Source organism: Podarcis gaigeae, assembly GCF_964106915.1.
Source record: "Podarcis gaigeae genome assembly, chromosome: 16".
NCBI lineage: Eukaryota > Metazoa > Chordata > Lepidosauria > Squamata > Lacertidae > Podarcis > Podarcis gaigeae.
Genome location: NC_139693.1, coordinates 37,674,987 through 37,698,159, shown reverse-complemented (window position 1 = coordinate 37,698,159; position 23,173 = coordinate 37,674,987). Strand labels below are relative to the sequence as shown.

The 23,173-nt window shown below is 42.9% G+C and overlaps 2 protein-coding genes across 7 annotated transcripts in view; one reads left to right on the top strand and one right to left on the bottom strand.

Annotated features, from left to right (window-relative positions):
• Nucleotides 1-1,908: 1,908 nt before the first annotated feature.
• Nucleotides 1,909-23,173, bottom strand: part of RHOF (ras homolog family member F, filopodia associated) — a gene marked incomplete at its 5' end in the record, with an annotated part of 32,142 nt that continues 10,877 nt past the window's right edge. For 2 of the 3 annotated variants that reach the window (XM_083717526.1, XM_083717528.1), the window contains 4 exons: nucleotides 1,909-2,649; nucleotides 3,019-3,153; nucleotides 4,640-4,749; nucleotides 8,148-8,235. In XM_083717526.1, the coding sequence (XP_083573652.1) occupies nucleotides 2,485-2,649; nucleotides 3,019-3,153; nucleotides 4,640-4,749; nucleotides 8,148-8,235 (498 nt within the window). In that variant the 3' untranslated portion in view covers nucleotides 1,909-2,484. Of the gene's footprint in view, nucleotides 2,650-3,018; nucleotides 3,154-4,639; nucleotides 4,750-8,147; nucleotides 8,236-13,026; nucleotides 13,201-23,173 lie in introns of those variants that run through there. The other variant, XM_083717527.1, reaches the window with a different exon arrangement.
• The window catches only part of SETD1B (SET domain containing 1B, histone lysine methyltransferase), a 70,162-nt gene continuing 60,504 nt past the window's right edge, over nucleotides 13,516-23,173 (top strand). For 2 of the 4 annotated variants that reach the window (XM_083716812.1, XM_083716811.1), the window contains exon 1: nucleotides 20,054-20,575. In XM_083716812.1, coding sequence (XP_083572938.1) covers nucleotides 20,422-20,575 — 154 coding nt within the window. In that variant the 5' untranslated portion in view covers nucleotides 20,054-20,421. Of the gene's footprint in view, nucleotides 13,650-20,053; nucleotides 20,576-23,173 lie in introns of those variants that run through there. The other 2 variants (XM_083716817.1, XM_083716818.1) reach the window with 2 other exon arrangements.

The window sequence follows — 23,173 nt, the reverse complement described above, 5'->3', positions numbered from 1 at the left end:
TGGAGTCCACAACTTCTGGAGGCCCACAGGATTGTGCCCCCTCCACATCCCAAGGGAATCAACTCTACCAAAGAGCTGCTCCTTTTCCAGGTGGGTGGGTTAAGGAGCACGTTGCCCGTGTCTGGTGTATAGTAGTTGGAGAGGGGAGAATATTGACAGAACGGTCTGATAGGAAATATTTAAGGGCTTGAGCGGTTCGCACATGTAGGGAACTTGTCCTAATTTCAGAAGCTCATGGCAAGCGGTCAGTTTACCTAGTCCACATATGGACTAGTCCACATACTCCGATAGGTCAACCCCTGGTATCTCCAGATAGGGATGGGGAAAAACCTTGCCTGGAACCTGGAGAGCTGCTGCCAGTCAGTGTCAACAGTACTGAGCTCAAGGAGCTCTGTATTAATGATGTTCACACGTGGAGTGGGAGATCTGCCATGGCCACAGGAGTGTTTGAGGGTACTGTGAAAACAAAATAGGATGCAGTGACAAATGTATTTCACTTAGGGGTTGGCATTCTGGAAATGACATGTGAAAGCAGCATCAGAGAAAAAATCCTGGAAACCCCTTCAACTGACAGGCTGGTTCAGGAAAATATTTTGCTATGCCTTTTGCTGAGAAGCTTCTGATAACTCTTTGCTCCAAAAGCAACTTTGTCCATTGTAAGAAGCCCAAAGACTCCCTGTTTTTTCATGCCTGCTAGATATAATTAGCTGAATTATGCTGACTGAAATCTTTTAACGAACTCTTCCCTGCACACGGTATAAACGGTATAGACTTTTGCCCTCTGGCACAATAATCTTATCCAGGATATTAAGTGACGCACCTGCTACAGCTTTACTCATTTCTTCTCCCTACCACCAGCAGCCTTTCAGATTAATACAACTGTTTGTTGGTACACTGTATAAAGCCCCATTTCATATTCCAGTTAAAAGTTTTTGAAAAGAAGGAAACCAAGGGAGAGTGAAGAATCCGAATTGGCTTTCGACTTAAGACAGCGCTGTATTTTTAGAAGGGCAATTTTGAGGTAGATAGTCAGTACAAAGTGAAATCATAGAATCATAGAGTTGGAAGGGCCATTGAGTCCAACCCCCTGCCAAGCAGGAAACACCATCAGAGCACTCCTGACATATGGTTGTCAAGCCTCTGCTTAAAGACCTCCAAAGAAGGAGACTCCACCACACTTCTTGGCAGCCAATTCCACTGTCGAACAGCTCTTACTGTCAGGAAGTTCTTCCTAATGTTTAGGTGGAATCTTTTTTCTTGTAGTTTGGATCCATTGCTCCGTGTCCGCTTCTCTGGAGCAGCAGAAAACAACCTTTCTCCCTCCTCTATGTGACATCCTTTTATATATTTGAACATGGCTATCATATCAACCCTTAACCTCCTCTTCTCCAGGCTAAACATGCCCAGCTCCCTTAGCCGTTCCTCATAAGGCATCGTTTCCAGGCCTTTCACCATTTTGGTTGCCCTCCTCTGGACATGTTCCAGTTTGTCAGTGTCCTTGAACTGTGGTGCCCAGAACTGGACACAGTACTCCAGGTGAGGTCTGACCAGAGCAGAATACAGTGGCACTATTACTTCCCTTGATCTAGATGCTATACTCCTATTGATGCAGCCCAGAATTGCATTGGCTTTTTTAGCTGCCGCGTCACACTGTTGGCTCATGTCAAGTTTGTGGTCAACCAAGACTCCTAGATCCTTTTATGGTTTACAGAAGGTGGATTGCAAGAGTCTCCTATGGGATGATCCACGGGGTCCCCATACCTGTCCTAGACCATTCATTGGACCTGAGTAATCTGTTACTTAGCCACATAGGTTCTTTGATAGTTGGAATCTTGCTACAGCTTCTTCTGAAGGGTTTCCAATACACCACAAGGTAAGGTTGTGGCCGCTGAAAAAAACCACAGTACCTTTAATGTTGCCACCACAAAAAGGGTAGAAAATGAACTGTTTAATTCTGCAAATGTTACAGCTGTTTTATCAGAGCAGAGACTGAGTTGTAGCCAATGTTAGTCCTGCTCAGAGTAGCTCAATTGAAGTTAATTCACATGACTAACTTGGGTCTATTAGTTTCAGTAGGTCTGTGCAGAGTAGAACATATACGGCTACAACCCATTATTTCTAGTTTGTTTTTGTTTGGTTGCTTTTTTTTTAAGCAAGCAAGAACTTGTGTATTTAAAAATGGCAAAAAGTTGGACCTACAGTACCTTACCTTAATTGTTCCTCAACAAGTACATTTGAAACACCCTGGAAATTTCTTCCAGAATCTATATACAGAAGAGCTCGTTCCACAGTTAGCTAAAAGCTCAACCTTCAGAAGAGAAGGTGTAACAAAAAGGAGAACTTACAGCATGAAAACAAGTTGATTTTCTCATTAATATCCAAGTAAAGAGACAGGAGCAGTCAATTTAAAAGGTAAGGAGGAAGGGTTTAAAATACTGAAGAAACAGTCTTTTGTTTTCTGTAGTCTGAAAATACCAGATAACATCATAATATGGCACATGGCCTCGATTTTGTCTGACGCTTTGCCTTTTTGATAGCATTCAGTGCAATGTTAGCTGTTTCTCTAAAAACATCCTCAACATTTTCACGAAACTTGGCAGAGCACTCGAGGTAAATGTCTGCGTTCATCCGGCGACAAGCTTCTTCACCCTGAAAGGTAATAGTAACAAAAGGATTTCAGGAAGGAGTCAGGATGAAGGTAAGCAACCAGAATAAGAAAGATGCATTATTTTAACTGAGTTTTATGTTAATAACAAACAGGGAGCTTGTGTGTCTGCATATTTGCCTAGTTGTAGAACTGTTTTTGTTTGGTGCTTGCTGGCTGCAAATGTTACATTTTCTACTGCTGTAAACACCAAGGAGATAACACTCACTCTCAATCTCTCTCTCTCTCTCTCTCTCTCTCTCTCTCTCTCTCTCTCTCTCACTCTCACACACACACACACACACACACACACACACACACACACATGTATATAGCCTACAAGTTTGGAATCTAGTTTACAGAGCTGTATTTACCTGAGTATAAGTGATTGGCTCCTGCTGAGCTGAGCGGAGTTTCCGTAGCTGTTCTTTGTCCTTCCGAAGGTCTGTTTTGCAGCCCACAAGTACTATGGGGATTCCACGGCAGAAATGGTTCACCTCATGGGACCACTGGCAGAGAGAGATCAAAGTGTTTAAACGGCTAGATGTGACAAACGAAACTGTAAATAGAGATGGAAACATTTCTGATGCTGAGCCATGAGACACAGAGAGAAGGCAGATGTTCAAGGAGAATTTGTAAGGAACAAATATAAAGGTAAAGGTACCCCTGCCCGTATGGGCCAGTCTTGACAGACTCTAGGGTTGTGCGCTCATCTCACTCTAGAGGCCAGGAGTCAGCGCTGTCCGGAGACACTTCCTAGTCATGTGGCCAGCGTGACGAAGCTGCTCCGGCGAACCGGCACCAGAGCAGCACACGGAAACGCCGTTTACCTTCCCGCTATAAAGTGGTACCTATTTATCTACTTGCACTTAAGGGTGCTTTCGAACTGCTAGGTGGGCAGGAGCTGGGACCGAACGACGGGAGCTCACCCTGCCACGGGGATTCGAACCGCCGACCATGCGAGCGGCAAGTCCTAGGCGCTGAGGTTTTACCTACAGCGCCACCCGCGTCCCTTAAGGAACAAATATACAACCTGGTAAAAAAGCCATCAAAATAATAGTAAAATAAGACAGCAGATTTTTTGTTCGCATTCATCTGTCTCAAGAGACAATGGAGTGTGCGTCTGGGGGTGAAATCAAACCACTGCACTAGCAGCCCTGAAGTGACCTCTCCAGGGCTCAAGCCTGAGCAGTGTATATGGAGGTCCTGGGCTGCTGAGATGTCAAGACCCCCCCCCCCTTGGCCTCACCTCACTGATGTGTTCCAAAGGAAAGTAGAGCAATATATTTGACACCAGCTTGGCTGCAGCAGTTGCTGGAAAGAGTTGTACAAGATGTCATACAGCCACCTTAGGGATTCCAGATTTGGGTAGGGTTTACTCCTTAGCCTTTTCTTCTCCTGATGCCGTCCCACAAGGCAGCAGAGGATCAGAGTTTTGCTTCTAGATGGGCTACCTTCCTAGGTTGAGGAGCCCCATCTGCCCAAACCAATGGCTTCAAGTTACAAGAAAGGAGATTCTGACTGAACATCAGCATGAACCTTCTGGTGAAAAGAGCTGTTTGACAGTTAAATGCGCTCTCTCATAAGGTTCGTGCGCTAAATCCACCCCACTCTCACACACAAACAAATTCACTACAGCCACCCTAGGCCACCCCCAACCTCTCTCGCCACCAAGGAAATATAACAAGCAAATAGTAAAAGAACCCACACGAATGACGCTGACACAAAACCCCACACATACACTAAGTAGAAGAATAGAAGCATTGCCACCCAACCCCACCCCACTCACCATTTCCCCCTCCCCCTATTTCCCCCTTTTCTTCCTAATGTAACACTATTGTCTCTCAACAAATGAAACTGACCTGTAGAAACCACAACTGGGAAAAAGAGATATTGCACATACTTTCGTAAATGAAGAAATCTTTAATATATATTTTTTAAAAGCAAGTAGCCAAATTACTAACTGCAGAACCATCTACAACAAAGGTCACTTACCTTAATTAATACATTATCAAAGCTAGTAGGGTTCATGACATCATAGCATATTAAAACCACATTAGTACTCTGGTATGAAAGTGGTCGTAGGCGATCATAATCTTCCTGCCCTGAAAGAGAGGGGAAGTAAATAGCTCTTTTTTTAACTTTCTCTAAGGGATACTAAGAAATATAAAGTAGGAAGTGGCATCTATCCTCTCTGTTTTTTCCCCCACTGATCTTCACCTACTGAACTGGCACCACCTATTTTTATTTTCTTTTCTTCCTGCAGGCATTTTAATTGTAGTTTGATTATATAGTTTTAACCAATTTTTGTTTTTGTATTGTACCTTTGCAAACCATTTAGAGACTATTGCAGTTAAGCTGTATAAAAAAACTGTTTAAATAAAATAGATAAACCTGAAAATGAGCAGTTGGGGCTTTACAAACTTAAGGTGATACAAATGCATGGCAGGTAAGGCAATCAATGTCTGCTAGTCACAGTGGCTGCATACTACCTCTAGTACTGGAGGTGGTTGGAGAGCCCTGTTCTCGCATCCCACTTGCGGGCTTCCCAGAGGCATCAGGATGGCCACTGTGGTAACAGGATGCTGGACTAGATGGGCCATAGGCCTGACCCCGCAGGGCTTCTCTTGTGTTCCTAAACCAGATTAACTGACTCAAGTATAACCTGGGAATATTGTTTGTAGGGAATGGGTGGAGTGTTACAGAGCTGTAAGGCAATGTAATCTTCAGAACACTACAGTTCCCTGGGTTCCCTAGGGGTAACAATGACTAAGGTGGATGTAGCCTACAGAAAACTTGAATGAGTAAAAGGAAACTCTTCTTTCTTGAATGGAGTCCAAATACAAATAAATTGTATTCTTTACTAAGCTCCCCCTTATGGTAGCCTAAAAATGCTACCCAAGGAGCCACTAGATCAGGGGTAGGCAACCGAAGGCCCGGGGGCCGGATGCTGCCCAATTGCCTTCTCAATCCGGCCCGTGGATGGTCTGGGAATCAGCATGTTTTTTATATGAGTAGAATGTGTGCTTTTCTTTAAAATGCATCTCTGAGTTATTTGTGGGGCATAGGAATTAGTTAATTTTTTTCCAAAATATAGTCCGGCCCACCACGTGGTCTGAGGGACAGTGGAGCGACCCATGGCTGAAAAAGGTTGCTGACCCATGCCCTGGATTGTAGGGGAAACTAGGAGGTAACTGCCTCATGTAGTTATTCCTCAGCTGCCCTAAATGATTTAACATGTGATATCACTGTGATGTCAAACACAGAAGACAACTTCTGTTGGCCAACCACTGACAGTGGCAAATTACTGTAGAAATTGAACCTGTATGTGTTGTGTTGGATCAGTTGAGGCTATCCTAAGATTTCCAGACAGTGAAATATTATTATTATTATTATTATTATTATTATTATTATTATTATTATTATTATTATTATTACTATTATTATTATATTTATTTATTTATACCCCGCCCATCTGGCTGGTATAAAATGCAATAACCTATTAAACATTAAAAGCTTCCCTAAACAGGGCTGCCTTTAGATGTCTTCTAAAAGTTTGGTAGTTATTTTTCTCTTTGACATCTGGTGGGAGAGCATTCCAGCAGTTAAAGGAGGGGAGGGGGAAAACATTCACCAGGTATGTTATTTCCTTTGTGTTCCTGTGAAGCTCTGAAAGTTGCAAATCCACAGGGCAGGGGTGCGTCCACTGCTGAGTCTTTCCGCGGAACAACAGTATGCACAAAATACAGGCAAAATTGCATCGGTGCCCATGTGCACTTGTGTTAGTCATTTGGGGATTTAAGATGTGGGACGGGGAAGCTGCAGCCTTCCAGATGAGATGAGACTACAAGTCCCATCACTCCCAATGATAAGAAATGGTGGAAGCTGGAGTACAGCATCCCCTGAAAGGCCACATGTTCCATATCCTCTGCTTAGAACCAGCTTTTCTGAAGTTCCCTTTGCCTGGTTGTCTGAAGGTAGTTCTCACCCTCCACAAGACTCACAAATTGCCCTGCAGAGTCAACCAAGAGAAAAGTGAATTCTGCAGAGAGCATAAATGGGTCCCTCAAGCCTCTTCTCTTTTCTTGTCCTCCCCATTCCAGACCTTTGCATAATAATTGAGGTGGGGATGGGGAATTCCAGCAACATAAATCAAGCAAAGCACTTTCTTGCTTGCTCTCCCCCACTCCTGTGACTAATACTTTGCCTTCCTTGATTTTCAGATATGCACATAGCACAGAGCTTTTATTTCCACCTTGATTAAGCCCCAAGTTATGTCTGCCATGCCATGCTGTATTAGCTTAGTCAGCAGGAAAGCAAAGGTCAGGCGATATAAACATGTAATCTGTGAAAATTGCACAACTCTGAATTATCACACTGTTATAGTAGGAGGCAAATAGCATAGCACAGCCTTTCCCAACCTGGTGTCCTCCAGGTGTTTTGGTCTACAAGCCCAATCCGCCACAGCCAGTGGACACCAAGTGGGAGAAGGATCACATTTCAAGAGAAAGGAGAATTGGCAGACACTGCGAAAGCTGCCCTAAGGGTGCCATTTGTTAGGTGTTACTAAAAATGCTTCTGTCCGCCTTTCTATGCATGCAGTCTGCAGCAGTAGTTCCTTTTGTAGAGCTCATTAGGTGGCCTTTGGGAAAGTAACTGCCTCTCTGCCTCAGTTCTCTCATTTGCAAGTATGAAAATACTTGGCAGGGCTGTTGAAATATTTACGGAGAAAAAGCAAAACTCTTTGAACACTCAGAACAGAGCTGTACAAAATGCCAATGTTAGCAGTGAGAGGCTGAGAGCTCATGGGGTTTTACCTTGATGGGGTCTGTGTGGCTGTCTGCTTGTTTTTAGAGGCTATGCATGGGCATCCCAGGCTGCACCAAGCCCCACCCAGGTAATCAGCCCAGTAGATCAGGGTATAAGTTGAGTAGAAGCCAACTCTGTGTGCAGCAGCAACTCCCACACCACCACTTTAGGTCATTGGCCTCACAGCAGCAAGAGGTGCAAAGATGATGGTGAGGAGAGATAAAGGTTGACACATAGGCCAGAGATCTTGGTGCACAGAGTTGTTTGTGACAGTCCTAGATTATTAGCACACACATGTGCCACTCATTCATTCTCACTTTCTGTGGGGTCTGGGTAAAAGCTGGATCCAGAAGAATTAAAACAGAGCTCATGGACTTGCATTATATTACACAGGGTCTTGCCAGAACCCATAAAATTCAAGTTTGTACACTGCACAGTAAAAATTGCAGATCCAGTGCATGCCAGCACCACACAAACATTAAGGTGTGGAGCTTCATGATTTTGACATAGGATGACCACTGGAACGTGGGCTTTGCACCAAGGAAATCCTCAGTGGTGCCACTGTGACTGTGAGAACCCTTTTAGTTTCCCCAGCCATTCATCATCTCCCACCAGCCCTCTCTTGATCTCTTTTCAGCCACAGCAGGAAATAATTGATGTTGTGCTGATACATGTTTTTTGGGGGGGAGATTACCTGCAGTGTCGTATAAGTGTAGGATCACTTCTTTTTTGCCCAGAGTGATGCTGCTGGTGTATTTCTCAAATACTGAAGGAGCATATTGCTGTCAATGAAAGGGAAGCACAGTGCTGTTTGTAAATATTGTGATGTTCCACACAAACCTGTCCCTGCTTAGCTTAATGAGCAAGGTACTTTAAAGTTCACATTTTCCTTCTTTTTTTGCAAAAGATAATAATAATAATAATAATAATAATAATAATAATAATAATAATTATACCCCGCCATCCCTGGCCAAAACCAGGCTCAGAGCAGCTAACAACAGATGTATAACACATTAAAATAAAAATCAGGCAATCAATTAAAATACATGTTAAAATCAGATCAGGATCAGAATAAAATCCAATCAGATGGCAACTCGCAGATCAGGGTTGGGGACCTTAAATACTCACCAGGCCCAACTGTTTGTGCTAAACTTATATGGGTCTGTGAGGGATAAAAATCCCATCCAGATTTTTAAACCATAGTAACTGAGTTTCTGAAAATAATATGCTGCATGTGTCTGTTTTTTTCTCAACAGATCCTCAGCATCACTCTTGAGGATATAACTTGGGTGTTTAGGTTTAGGAATCACACTTCCATGGCACTGAAATGGAGCAGTTTTCTAGACCAAAGTACCCCTCCTGCCAAGATAAACAGCAGCTTTCTCGGTTGGCCTGCAGGGAGAACAAGAAGTTTGGGCAGAGGAGCACGCGCTCAAAGGGGAGGCGGAGGCGGCTGCTTCCTATGGACTAAAATAGAGCCACACATGCACAGGGGCTAAGCGAGTTTGCATCCCGCATGGCGTTCCTCTTCCTTCATTTGGCATAAGCCTTGGCTGCAGGCCATAGCATGGTACACTGGTTCTGCCTCTTTAATATCAGCCTTTACATACCTTATTGATCTCTGTTCTGCAGATACCATCTTATCAAGAGGTCAATTCCACACAATGCAGGAATTGAGCCTTTAGTGTTGTGGCACCTGCCCTTTGGAATTCCCTCCCATTGAACACCAGACACACACAGTCTCAGTTGTTTCAGCACCAACTGAAGAATTTCCTGTTTCAATAAGGCTTTTAAGTTGAGATCTTTCTCAGTCTGCCTCTGCACTGGAATTGTTTTTAATGTTTTTGTCCTATCGCTTATTGTTTGCTGCCCTGGGCTCCTTTGGAAGGAAAGGTGGGGTATACATATAATAAATAAAGAAATAAATAAGCTGGGAATTCAGCATAACCCCCTTCACACACTTTATGGCCTTCAGGATCTTTATCCTCATTCACCTATTGTTCCCATCGGGTCTTTTTAACACACTGACATTTGCCAAAATATCTGGAGGGGATTGGGTTGGAAAAGGTTGCTAAGCAGATTTAAAGGTAAGGTAAAGGTACCCCTGCCCATACGGGCCAGTCGTGTCCGACTCTAGGGTTGTGCGCCCATCTCACTTAAGAGGCCGGGGGCCAGCGCTGTCTGGAGACACTTCCGGGTCACTTGGCCAGCGTGACGAAGCTGCTCTGGCGAGCCAGCACCAGCACAGTGCACGGAAACACCGTTTACCTTCCCACTGTAAAGCGGTACCTATTTATCTACTTGTACTTAAGCGTGCTTTCAAACTGCTAGGTGGGCAGGAGCTGGGACCGAGCAACGGGAGCGCATCCCGCTGTGGGGATTTGAACCGCCGACCTGACGATCGGCAAGTCCTAGGCGCTGAGGTTTTACCCACAGCGCCACCCGCGTTCCTAAGCAGATTTACTTGTGACTAAATTTCATTGGGTTCAATAGGCCTGAGAAGTTTTTCTATTGGGTTGCAGCCTTCATTGCATTTTGTGAAAGACACATAGCAAGACTTTCTGGGTATTTGCTGATGGAGTGAATTTTGAACTTGAAATTACTATTCTATTACTATCAGGACCTCCTTCAACCCACCAAATTGTGCAATAGTGACATTTATTGCAAAAACCATTATTTATGTAGCTTGCATACTGGCACAGTATGTCCTCAGGGTGGGGAAGCAGTGCTGGGAAGGGTTTTGTGACATCTGAAAATTACTGTAATGCCTGTACGCAACTCTAACCTTCAAATGTGCTAACAGCTAAAGCTATGACAGGAAGGACGTCATCTGCACATCCTGCCACTATGTGGTTTAGATATGAGTTGAAGAGCTTATTGTGACCAACTCTAGCGGAAAACCCCCAGCTTATACTGAAAGTTGCAATTCTGGCTGCCATCCTATGCAATAGCTTTTGCCAGCCTGGTACTCTCCAGCTGTTTTTCATGGGGCAGATAGCACTTGTAGTCCAAAGCAGCTGCAGAACAACAGGTTGACAAAGGCTGATATACTAGACTAACTGCCCTAACACAAGCTATTTAACTGCTCTGTTTAAGGGATTTTCCCATCTGAAACAAACCTTCAAAAGCCAACCCAACAAATATGGGTGATGGAAAGGTTACATTTGGGGCTTTTAGTTTTTTAAAATGAATGTTATGAACATTCTCTCTGTTTTATATACGTTATAAAATGAGATTTAAAAATATATTTACAAAAAAAGATTAAGAGCACCTCAGAGATTGAAGCAGAGTGTAAGATGAAGGTAGGTAACGCAGCCACAAAGCCATAAAGATGAGAAGGCAACCAGTTGATCAAAACCCAGGACAGGGAGAAAATACAACTTGGGAAAGAGACCTGGTGGAAGTAACAGCTACTCCAGGAAACATCAGAAGCAGTTGCTGCACATGTAAAAGGCCCACTCTTTCAGAGTGAGTGCACAGGATGTGGAAATGTTTGTAATATTAGAAGGAATTGCCCAGCTAAAGAAACTCGGTGCAGGAAGAATTTTTTAAAAAATAGCATTTTACTATCACATGGGAGATTCTTTTCGGTATTTGCCACCTGCAATTGTAAGTGCTGTTGAGATTGTTCAAAGAAAGGTGACACGTCTCAGAGATGCAAAAGGTGTCATCGTAAATGGATGACATCCATGGCACTTTATGCAGTAGACCATGAAAAAACACTGGCCGCCATCTTTCAGACTCAAGCTAAAAAAGTATTTTAAAAATCTACCATGTTCTTATTTGGGGGTATAAAAAGAATCCACCACATCCTTATTTGGGGGACCAGAACAAGAAAGGTCATTATTTCCAGTAGCCCAATCTCAAGAGTATGATGAGGCTGACAAACCCACAGCGGTTGGTGCTAATGTATCTGTAGTCATGAACAAGGTGGAGTGCAATGACAACTACATGGTGCAGAATGGATGTTGAATTGTGCAACTTAATTTTTCCTTAATAGAAGAGACCTTCCCATGAAGCTCCACAATGGCCATTGACGCTTGTGAGTGAAAAGGACGTAAAGATGTACTCGCTCCCATTCCTGCTGTGCAGACTTCTCTGCCCACAGCTGAAAATATGCCGTGACCTGCCATCTATGGACGATGGGCTGTATAAAAATTTAATAAACTATTAAAAAATAAAAAACAGGCTTCAGGCTTCATCCAGATCCATGGAGATCCAGGCCTTCAAGAAGTATTGTTTACATTAGAAAATATCAGGATGTCCTAAACACCTCTGAAATACTTAAGAGATGACTAGAAAACACTTTGCAGACTATGGAGCTCTGTGTCGTTGTGCCACAATCTAATGGCATCAGGGTCTAACCAGATGCCACAAGCAAGCCAAGCTGACAAGTATGGTGGGCTGGCATTGGAAAGGACATAAAGAACTCTAATCCTGTGGGCATGAGGGATCTACTTCTATGCTTGTTCCAATCTACCTGAATTGTGTTGGGATGGAGGGTCTAGTGAAGAGGGAGTTTACAGCGGTACTGTAGCTACAGTACCTCGGGTTAAGAACCTAATTCGTTCCGGAGGTCCGTTCTTAACCTAAAACTGTTCTTAACCTGAAGCACCACTTTAGCTAATGGGGCCTCCCGTTGCCATCGCGCCACCGGAGCACGATTTCTGTTCTCAACCTGAAGCAAAGTTCTTAACCCGAGGTACTATTTCTGGCTTAGCGGAGTCTGTAACCTGAAGCGTCTGTAACCCGAGGTACCACTGTATTTGTTGCTAACCCTGAAGAAGGATTTCTATAGGAGACTGACTTTGGGCAGGTGTCTAGGATGTGAGAGTTTAGGTCGAGGGGTACATCTTAGTGCTACACAGCTTTTGTGAGGAAGGGGCCCACTTTCTCTTTTTCCACAGGTGTTTGGGCTGGTGAATTGTGGATATTCTCAACTTTTAATCAGTCTCCTAATCTCTTTTATTCTCTCCCCTCTACCCCCTCTTTTGGTGGCCTGGATTTTTTATCTTTTTGGTAACCCTCTTTGAGGGTGAAATGTACTGATTGCAATATAAATATTGGATATACGTGTTTACTTTTTTTATTAAACTCTCAAGATTTTTGGTTGGTGAAGTGAGGGGGGGGGAGAAGAGACGTGTGTGGAATTTAATGCTTCCTTTTTCTTAGAACATCTTGTCATACGTTCTGCTCTTCGTCACCCACTTCTCAGGGCAGCTTTTTCACTTTGCTAAATGGCAAAAGCTCGGTTTGGTTTTTTTAAAAAAACTTTTTTCTAATACATGCCCTCTCTCCCTTGCCCGCCCGCCTGCCCAACAGTTAACTTGCAGCCCATCCATCCTGGCCTTTGGGCAGCTGGGTAAGGTAGCCCTCCCCCCTCGCCAGACCCTAATGGAAGGTTCCACCTCTCACTTTTCCTGCTATTGGCCCCGTGGGCGAGACCTGCCTGGTCCAAAAGGTTCTCTCGCGGGGGGGAGGGGGGTTCTGGCGGAAAGTTCTGGAACCCGTGAGGGAGAAAAGGCGGGAAGGGCGAGCGGGCTGCGATTGGCTGAGGGAGGCCCCCTACTCACCTCAGGGAAGGCGCCTTCAGCGAAGACCAGGAGCAGGGATGTTTTCCCGCAGCCCCCGTCGCCCACCACCACCACCTTCAGCTCTTTCTTCTTCTTCTTCTTCCCACCCTCCGCAGGCGGGCGCTCGCCTTCCTCCGAGTCCCCGCCTGGCACGGAGCCGTTACCTTCGGCCATGGGGCGGCTTCTCACGCCGCAGCCCTTGGAAGCGCGGGAGGGAAGGGGCGCCTCTCTGAGGGAAAGGCAGCCCGGCGGAGCCCTTCCGTCCGTCCCTCGCTCCCTCCCTCAGCCCGGCAAAGACAGAAGCCGGCTCCGCCGTCCTTCCTGCCGGCTCAGAAGACAGAGGAAGAGGCGAAGGATGCGGTCAGGCGCCCTCGGCGCTTCTGCGGGGCGGCCTCTCCCTCAGCGCAGCTCTTGCCTCAACCGCTAAAAAATACACACATTAGCAGCAACCCCAAACACACACACACGCGCACACACACACACACACACGGAAAAAGTTTTATTGTTGGTGGTGTGACATTGCGGCCCCAAATGCTCACAGGAAAAAACGCCAGCAAGGCAAAAGTCTCCGCTCCCGAGGAGCTTACAGTGTAAATGCGACTTTGGAGAGATGGAGGTGAGCGGTAAGCGGCATTTCACTTTAAAATGTATGCCCACATACCTGGAAGCCCATTAAATGTGTGGAATTTGTTTTTAGCTAGCGGCAGCACTTTTAACATGCTCAGAGTAACTAACGTGGAATTAAAAAAAAAATCCAAAAATAACATACTGTAGTCAAACATTTTTCAATATACGTTTCCTTAGTAATCAACTTCCCTTCCATGGTTTCCTCAAAATTATCTATTGCTGCTGCATATTATAATTAAGCTATACCTTTCCCCCCTCCAATTTATTCTCAGAATAACAGTAACTGTTGAGCTTACACCAAACCTCCTAGAGTTTTAACATCTTTACATTAATATTTTTAATAACCTACAAACATTACCCAATCCTCCTTGAAGGCTGTCTCATCTTAATTTTACTAGTTAAGTTTACTAATTCAGCATATTCCATAAATTTCAACTGCCACCCCTCTTTTATAGGTGCTGCATCCTTCCACCATTTGGGGGCATATAGCACTCTCACTGCAGTAGTCGCATGCAGAAATAAATTCCTTTGAGTCTTTGGTACATCTGGTCCAGTTATCCCTAGGAGAAAAGCTGGGGTGTTTTTTTGGGGGGGGAGTCCTCTTAAATATATTTTTTTATCTCATTAAGTTATCTCCCCAAATCCCTTAGCTATTCTACAAGCCCACTGCATACGAGATATGTAAAGAAACCTTTTGTTTCTTTATATTTCCAACACGTACCTGATTCTGACTACAGTATACATCTTTGCTAGCTTACTTGGTGTAAAGTACCATCTATAAATCATTTTAATTTGTGGAACTGTTTGACCACACTATGTAATGATGACAACTAGCACAGTTAGCTTTCAATAAGGATTAAGATAAATTTCATTGAGGTCTATCTGTGACTGTTAGATGTTTATCTAAACTAAGGTAACTCCACCTAGGACTTGCCTAGGACTTGCCGATCGAAAGGTTGGCGGTTCGAATCCCTGCGGCGGGGTGCGCTCCCACTGCTCGGTCCCAGCGTCTGCCAACCTAGCAGTTCGAAAGCACCTCCGGGTGCAAGTAGATAAATAGGGACCGCTTACCAGCAGGAAGGTAAACGGCGTTTCCGTGTGCGGCTCTGGCACGCCAGAGCAGCGATGTCACGCTGGCCACGTGACCCGGTAGTGTCTCCGGACAGCGCTGGCCCCCGGCCTCTTGAGTGAGATGGGCGCACAACCCCAGAGTCTGTCAAGACTGGCCCGTATGGGCAGGGGTACCTTTACCTTTACCTTTAACTCCACCTTGCTTGATCTGATCTGCATGAGAGATCACTTGAAAACCCCATGTGTGCCACCTTGAGCTCCATAGAAAAGTGGGGTATAAATGTATGAACTCAAATTCATTGTTTAGTGTGGCAAGAGAGTGGATCTGGGATTAAAACAGGATGGGTCTCTTTTCGTGCTTATTTGTGAGAACCACTCACCAGGCTTGCTCTGCTTTGAAAACAGGTTCATAGTTGGGGAGGTGATATACAAGGGACTTAGTATCCCTATATGTGTTTCTCTGTAAAATTAACTTTACCCCTTTGGAAGACTTCCTCACAAATCCAAATATTCTGAATCTCTAACTGTTCAAGATAATAATATAAATAGGGGAAGTCGTTAACACTGAAATATTATGTAATGGCTACAGAAAAAATAGACCCTAGTTCTGAAAACACAAATTGCAAATTTCAGAAACATTGGTTGGCAGCTACCTTTGGAAGCTGTCCAGACTTGTACTCTTGAAATAATAGGCAGGTGGGTGAGGAGGGGGGGGCAATAGGAATCACACTTCTTATGAAGCTGCACCATCCAACAGAGTGTAAAAATAATGGTGCACATTTACATTCTCCATGTGTGTTAGCAACTTTTTGTTCACACCATTAAAATGCCAATGTGTCAATATATTTTTTATTTCTTCAGCAACAGAAGGTAACATAACTTTGACAAAGCACCAACCATTCTGTAGTTACTCAAACTTCCACAGGGAACTTAGGAACCTATTCAGCTATGTGGAGGGTAGTTGGGATCATAAACAGTAGTGATCCAAACTAGCGCTACTGAAAACCCAGATGTATGTTGTCTCATTTCTCAGTATAGGAATTTCTAACATGCTGTTTCTGCAATATATGCAGTGTTTGAGGCAATTTAATTTTATTAAACCACATAATAATTGGTAAGTTCCAGGATGCAGTTGGTCAGAATGCATGAGGTTTTTTCCTACTCAAGAAGGCTAGTACCCAGTATGAAGGCATTCAAAACTCACCTGTTCCAGCAGGCTTTAGACCTAATTAGAACACATTTAATTGTGTACATTCCCTTGCTTTCTTGAAATTTTTGTTATTGCTTGCATTTTAGTATTTAAAGGTTGACTTTATTGTTAACTTTCTTTGATGTTCCTATTAATGCAGAAAGCTAGGATATAAATATTTTAATAATATAAAAATAATTAAGGTTTTGCGTTAGAGGATCACTCATTAGGCAGAATTGGAGCTGCAACCTTTTTATCGATTTCAAAACTGCTTAATTTATTAAAAAGGCACCCCAGGTGAATTGAGGAACTTAAAAAGTCTATGTTTTTCATATAACTATGAAAACTGTTGAAAGTCAACTGCTGAGAACGCATTTAATCACTTGTCTAAAGAAAGATTGGTTGATAGGATGGCACCATAGAAACATGCCCTCCCTTCACGACTCACACCAGGGAAGGGGTCTTCTGGGATGGCATCTATCAAATAAGTCTTCTTAAACAGATGAATTAAGTGAATTCTGAGCTGCAAAGACTCACTTTAGCCACCCAGTTTGTTGTGCTGGAGGCAGTCTGGATGGGGCAGAGGTATCCCTTAACCCAGCCTTGCTTGGCTTCATATGTGTATTGTACTTGATTTACTCTGCATCACTGGCAGCTCCATGTATGAACAGACTCCACTTATCAGCATTTTATGGGGGCTTATACTGCATTTTATGGGGACAGCATATTGACATTTTGATCATTGGTGCTGAAAGTGCTGAATTAATCATGTTATTAATTTGATGTTGTAGTCACAATCTGATGAAGATACATTGTGAATAAGCGCACATGTGTTCTCTGAATCACAACAATTTAACAGCAAAGGTGGTAAATGCAAGCAGCAAGGTATTCTAGCCACAATCCAGAGTCATATGTGTTGCTTGTACAGTTGCAAGTGACATTTTTCAACCCCAATTGCAAATCTGGTTTATTATCAAAATTTCAGACTTTCAGACTTTTATTATCAGACTTTCAGCTGTTTGCAATGAGCAAATCAAACAAAAGCAATTGAAATAGCTCAACGCAACGGATGCTTCAAGTGGTTTCCCCAAATTCAGCTGAAAATGCAACTTATAGTGGCTTCTCCACTCCCACTATTATTCAACCCCCTGAATAGAATCCCTCACAACAGCATAAATATAACAGCATAAATGTCTCAAGCACACCTGATGCAACTAATCAAGGGCTTGATTAGTTGCACCAGGTGTGTGTGAGCTGTAACACATGAAATACCCAAGCTGGCTAGGGGTTTGCAGAGTGTCAAATTTGGCTGCCTGCTAGAAATATGGCTAAGTAAAGACAATGGTCCAAGAAGGTAAGAGCAGAGATCATCACCCTTCACACAAGAAGCAGGATACAAAAAGATAGTGAAGGCACTCCATGTTCATATAGACCAGGGGTAGGCAACCTAAGGCCCATGGGCCACAAGTGGCCCATGGGAGTCATTTAACCGGCCCATGAGCTGCCCCCAAACCAAGCTGCCCACTCAGCGAGTCCTCGCGCGCTGCACTAAACCTGCGCACCACAGGGACTTGCTTTCATGGTGCCGAAAATCGTGTCTGAGCAGAAGCTGGAAATTGCTCACCCAAAAGCACAAGAAAAGTTGGTTCCAATATGCTCAAAATCATATAAATAAGCCACAGTAGTTTTGAGGCTCTGTTCTGTGAAGCGATGAAACAAAATGGGAACTTTTCGGCCCCATGGATCAGCCCTATGTCGAGGAAGAATGAAGCATTTGTTGAAAAGAACATTGCCTACAATGAAGCATGGTGGTGACTTGGTGATGCTCTAGGGCTACTTTGCATCCTCTGGCACTGAAAACTTGCAGTATGTGGAAGGCAGGATAGATTCATTGAAGTTTCAGGAAATCCTAGGAGGAAACATCATGCTGTCTGTGAGAAAGTTGAAGTTTGGGCATCAGTGGACCTTCCAACAGGACAATGATCCCAAGCATAACTCAAATTCCACCAAGGCTTGGTTCCAGAAGAAGTCCTGGAAGGTTCTACAGTGGCCATTACAGTCACCTGACTTGAACCCCATAGTAAATGTCTGGTGAGATTTGAGGAAGGCAGCTGAAGCACGCAAACCCAAGAATATTACTGAACTGGAGGCCAATGCTCATGAGGAATGGGCTCATGAGCGCTGCCGGAAGCTGCTGTCTGCTATGCATCTCATTTGCAGCAGCAAAAGGCTGCTCTACTAAGTAATAAAGATGCTTGTGATGAAGGGGTTGAATAATAGTGAGACTGGATAAACCAGTGTAAAGTTGCAATTTAGCTTAATTTGGGGAAACCATTTGAAGCGTCCATTGTGTTGAGCTATTTCAATTGCTTTTTGATTTGCTCATTGCAAACAGCTGAAAGTCTGTAAATTTTGATAATAAACCAAATTTGCAATGAGGTTGAATAATTTTAATTGCAACTGTATGCATATCAGGTTGTATACCTACACACACATTCAAAAAGATTTGTTAATTACTCCAGTGCTATTTTTCTAGAAAAAGAGGTGCCAGAACTCACCGTGAACACCTCCCTGTTCTCTTACAATGGCAATGGTGCCCACCTGAGAGGTGCCGGAACTGAGTTCCAGTGAGTTTTGGCTGGGAAAAAAGCCCAGCCTATTACTAATAAAATCCTGCCCAATTTGAAATAAATCAGCACTTCTCTCCTTAACAGATAAAACATTAGGGGTTTGCATGTTCCGCTTCTACATGCAATCTGCCATTCTTTAAAACCCTGACATTTTATCTCTCATTTTAAAAGTTTAGACTTGCATGGTTTTCTAGTATATAATTTATACTTCTCTGCTTGATTGTGCCACTAGATGGCCTTCTAGATCTGAACAAAAACACCCAAACTCATATACAGGTAGCTGTAGTCTATTTTGACAGGTAAATCAATACAAAAAAAGGTAGTACCTGGGCAAAGGAGCATGTTAATTGTCCAGAAAGAGCAAAGGGCCAGAATCCAAAGTACTATGTACTTTTCCAATGGGGCTTTAGACCTGTTTTTCTTGAAGAACTGCTCCACAAGCAGCATGCAAATCAGTTGATTTTTTTTGCTGGGGGGGGGCAGGGGGTTCCAAAACAAGCTTATAGTATTTGTCAAAAATCTATTTGGCACACATAAGTATGCCATTTGGATTCCAGTAACAGCAAAGAGATAGAAAGTAAAATACTTCTCTCTTTTTTTGGCTCACCATTTGGAATTTTTATAGAGAAATATTTAGTACAGGCATAAGCAATTTTTTTCCAGTACAGTATCATGTATCATTCATTTCTTATAAACTAAAGAGGGTCAAATGCTATAGTGGTGGTGGGCTGCAATTTGCTGAGGACCCAAGATAGGTAAAGGGCCCATTTTCCTACCAGAACCACCATTCACTTTGCAGACAGCATGTAGAAATGAATGAAAGTATTCAGCTAGGACCGGGAGACCCGAGTTCAAATCTCAATGCATCTGTGCTCAGTACGTGATATTCGCCAAGTCACTCTCAGTCTAAGCTTCCGCACCAGGTTATGAGGATAAAAGAGGTGGTAGGCTCTGCGTTACACTTTTAAGACCCTGGGAGAAAAAGTGTAAGACAGAACCTACCACCCCTTTGATCCTCATAACCCTGTATGGAAGCTTAGGCAGAGAGTGACTGGGTTTGAACTCAGGTCTCCCAGACCTAGTTAAACACTTTGATCTGTATCACTTTACATGCAAAGTGTTGTGGTGCTAGTAGGGCAATGGGCCATTTATTCATGTTGGGTCCTCAGCCAATACAGCCCACCACCATTATAGCAGCTGACCTAATTTTATTTATATATAAGGAAATTTGCAAACTTCAGCTGGTGAATCTGCTGCACTTTTTATTCAATATTGGTAATATGGAGACCAAATTCATGATGTTCACTTACCCTTGTTTTTGAGAAGCATTTTTTAAAGGACTGATATTTTAAAATACTCAGGAGGTTATAGTCATATGTACACTTGAGTGTGAACTCAGTGGCATCACTTCCAGAACAAACAGAGACATCAGCCTGCACAGATGCAACCTTCAGAAATATTTTTTGTACTTAGGTATGAAATAAAGAAATGCAAGATTCCTAATATCTGCCTTTAAATATTGGTCATTGTTTTTTCTACTCCTAAAACATGAAGCTATAATGTTGGATTTTTGAAACAACAAGTTCTTAGAATTGGAATTTAGAGCCCCCAAATCCATTTTTATAAATAGGCTTTTAGTTACAAAACCTAAAGTGCACCAATTTTGAGTTCTGCATAGGGGCTAGAATCCTACAGGTACTATCTATGTAGTATGTAGTAGTTGGTTTCAGAGGAAAATACTTGTCTTCAAAACCGGCAAAATAAAAGTTTAAATGTTTTATTTGCTCTTCATAATAAATAAAACCCATCAATATAATCCAGATCTCATTCAAAATAGAGGGGGAGGGACTTCCCTTAGTGTCAATCTAGAATAAATTTATGAATTATGATACAAATTATATTGCACATATAATCATGAGAACTAATAGAAACCTAGCCTTCAATAACAATATATTTATAACCCTCATCCCTCCTTTACTCTTACAGTACTCCCGAAACAGGACATTTTGGCACAAGTCGACTTACAGGCAGCGTAAGTACATAAGGCCTTCTGATGTGTAAGAAAACAAAACAAAAACTCCAAAGCTAAACTCTCGTTATTCAACTTGCATTGCTCCACTGTTGTGTTACATGTAACCAAAATATATTGGAGTTTCATTATACTGTACATGTATGAAGGAGATAACTGACACAGCCATCAGGTCTATTCTAAATAATAGTTCACGAGAGACTAGTTTTTATGTGATTTTGTTCCATCCTGTTCTTCCAACTTTGCAGCTTTAGGACAGCTGTGAGTCCACTGCTGAAAGTCTAGTCCTTTTCACCATCTCCATAGGGTTAGTGGAAAGGCACCAAAGTTAATACCACTTGAGACTAACCAGAGTCAATTTTAACAAAGTCTGTGAGGCAATTCAAGAGTAAAATATTTTTATTAGAAAAATGGGGGAAGAATACAAGAAGCTGTAGAAATCCCATTTGGTTATGTTGCTACAACTATTTTCATTCAGAGTCAGGATAGGCAGCACCCGGCTTACACGGAGGTTGTGTTCCAAGGCACCACACGTGTCAGTGAAATCACACATAATTGAAAACCAACTGAAAATGCCTGCAAACATCTGTCTTTATGACATCTCTGGATCAGTTCTAGGTTCGGTGTGATGCATGGTAGGGCTGGGTGATATCTGGTCTTCAACACTGCAATATATCACCAGCTGAACATCACAATATATATCACAATGCCTGAAATAAGGATGGAGTTATGTAGAGGCATTGGCTGGCTTCACTGTTTTTTATGCATCATGATTTTTGCAGGTACCTGCTCTTGTGATTCACTGCCTCCTTCATGAGGCGGGGGAGAGCTGAGCTGGCAAGAGTTAACAGGGGCTGCAAGAATCAAGAGAAGCATTGGCTGGCTTCAAAGTTTTTTTCCACATTGTGATTTTTGTATCACACACATCATGATTTGCAATATACTGCCAGGTCAGAAATTATGAAACCGATATCATATGGATTTCAAACCAGTTTTGGACAATATATTGATATATCACTCAGCCCTAATACACGGTTGCACACATACTGAATGTGTGTGAATGGGGGTTGCCTGTATCATGTCACGCTGGCTTCCATTCCGTTAAAGTAACACCATTCAATCATTAACCCATATTAGGCAAATTCAAATGTTGCGCAAATCATACCAATAGTACAAGTAGTATGATTTTTCTTCTTCCATACCAGCTGGTTCCTTCAGCTGAATTTCCCACATCTTTTCTATTGGATACACAAAGTTGAGTCACTATTAGAATCAGCTTCCAATAGTAGAAGAAATGGTCCTAACAATTAAGATATTTAGTCAGGCCCTAAAATCATAGTATTAATACATACAGGTATTATAATATGCTACTTCCAATGAGAACTAAACAACATGAGATACATTCGTTTCAGGGTAGTGCTAATAGAGCACACAGGAAATGAGCTGTGGCCTCTATCATAAAGCATGTAAGAGCAGGGCCCCAAGTTTCCTGTGTTACATTAATCAATCTGGATCACACTACTTCCTCATTTATTGCTTACATGTCACAAGATGACATTCTTCTAAAGCAGGCATTCTGAAGCAAGTGTGTGTGATTTTACCACTCAGTATTTTCAGTCTTACACAGGTTTTTCCAACCTATAAATACACAGGTGTTTATGCAATGAAGTTTCCTAACACTGATTTTAAAAGGGAAGGGAGGACTTGCTCACAAAGAAGCAAGTAATTGTCCAAGGGTAGGGTGGCCCAAATGGTGACCGTATTCTCCACTTATTTCAGAAAATGTAGTGCCAACTAAAAAGATGATTGAAAGCTGATAAAGAGTCAAAATCTAAACATTTACATAATTTTTGAGCGGAATGATGTAAAATTCAGCTCCTCCCACCCCCAAGTTTTTGTTGTCAAGCTACTGTGCTACAGTGATAAAAGCCATACTAGTAAGAGTTCCCTTGTAAGGCACTAGGCCCTCCTCAGTGTGTAATCTCAGCCCTATTTGCAACTCATAAGAACAGGTGGTCTTCTGTACCAGAATAAGATCTACCTCCTTCTCACAGTGGCTAACCAGATGCATGAAGGAAGCCTAGGAAGGCCTAGCATCATGATCACTGGCTTCCAATCAATCTTGGTTGCATTTACTGACATATTTAGTGTTGCTTACACTGTAACACTTTGCTTGGAGGTATGTATGGTGATTGGTGGGTGGGGGTATTATTATTATTATTATTATTAATTATTATTATTATTATTATCAGCAGCAGCAGCAGCAGCTATCCCTCTTTAGGATCTGCTATGCAGCTAGATGCATGCCAGCTATCCTAGTCTGGTGTTGGGTGTTACCATATGCCAGGTCTGTACAGTATAAGCCAGCAACTCTCCATGATTTGATTGTGGATAAGTAGGCCAACCTGGAATCATTATTGAGTCTTAGGTAGACAAACAGGGATCCAATATTCACATAGCTTTGTCCCTTCAAGTACTTGTTGCAGCACTTGTCCACTCCCCTCTCCCCACTGTGATGCTGGGTGAATGACACCCCCAAACTTACAGAATCTGAAGGATAGTTGAATACTCATGGGGATTTTCTGGTTGACATGGCACTCA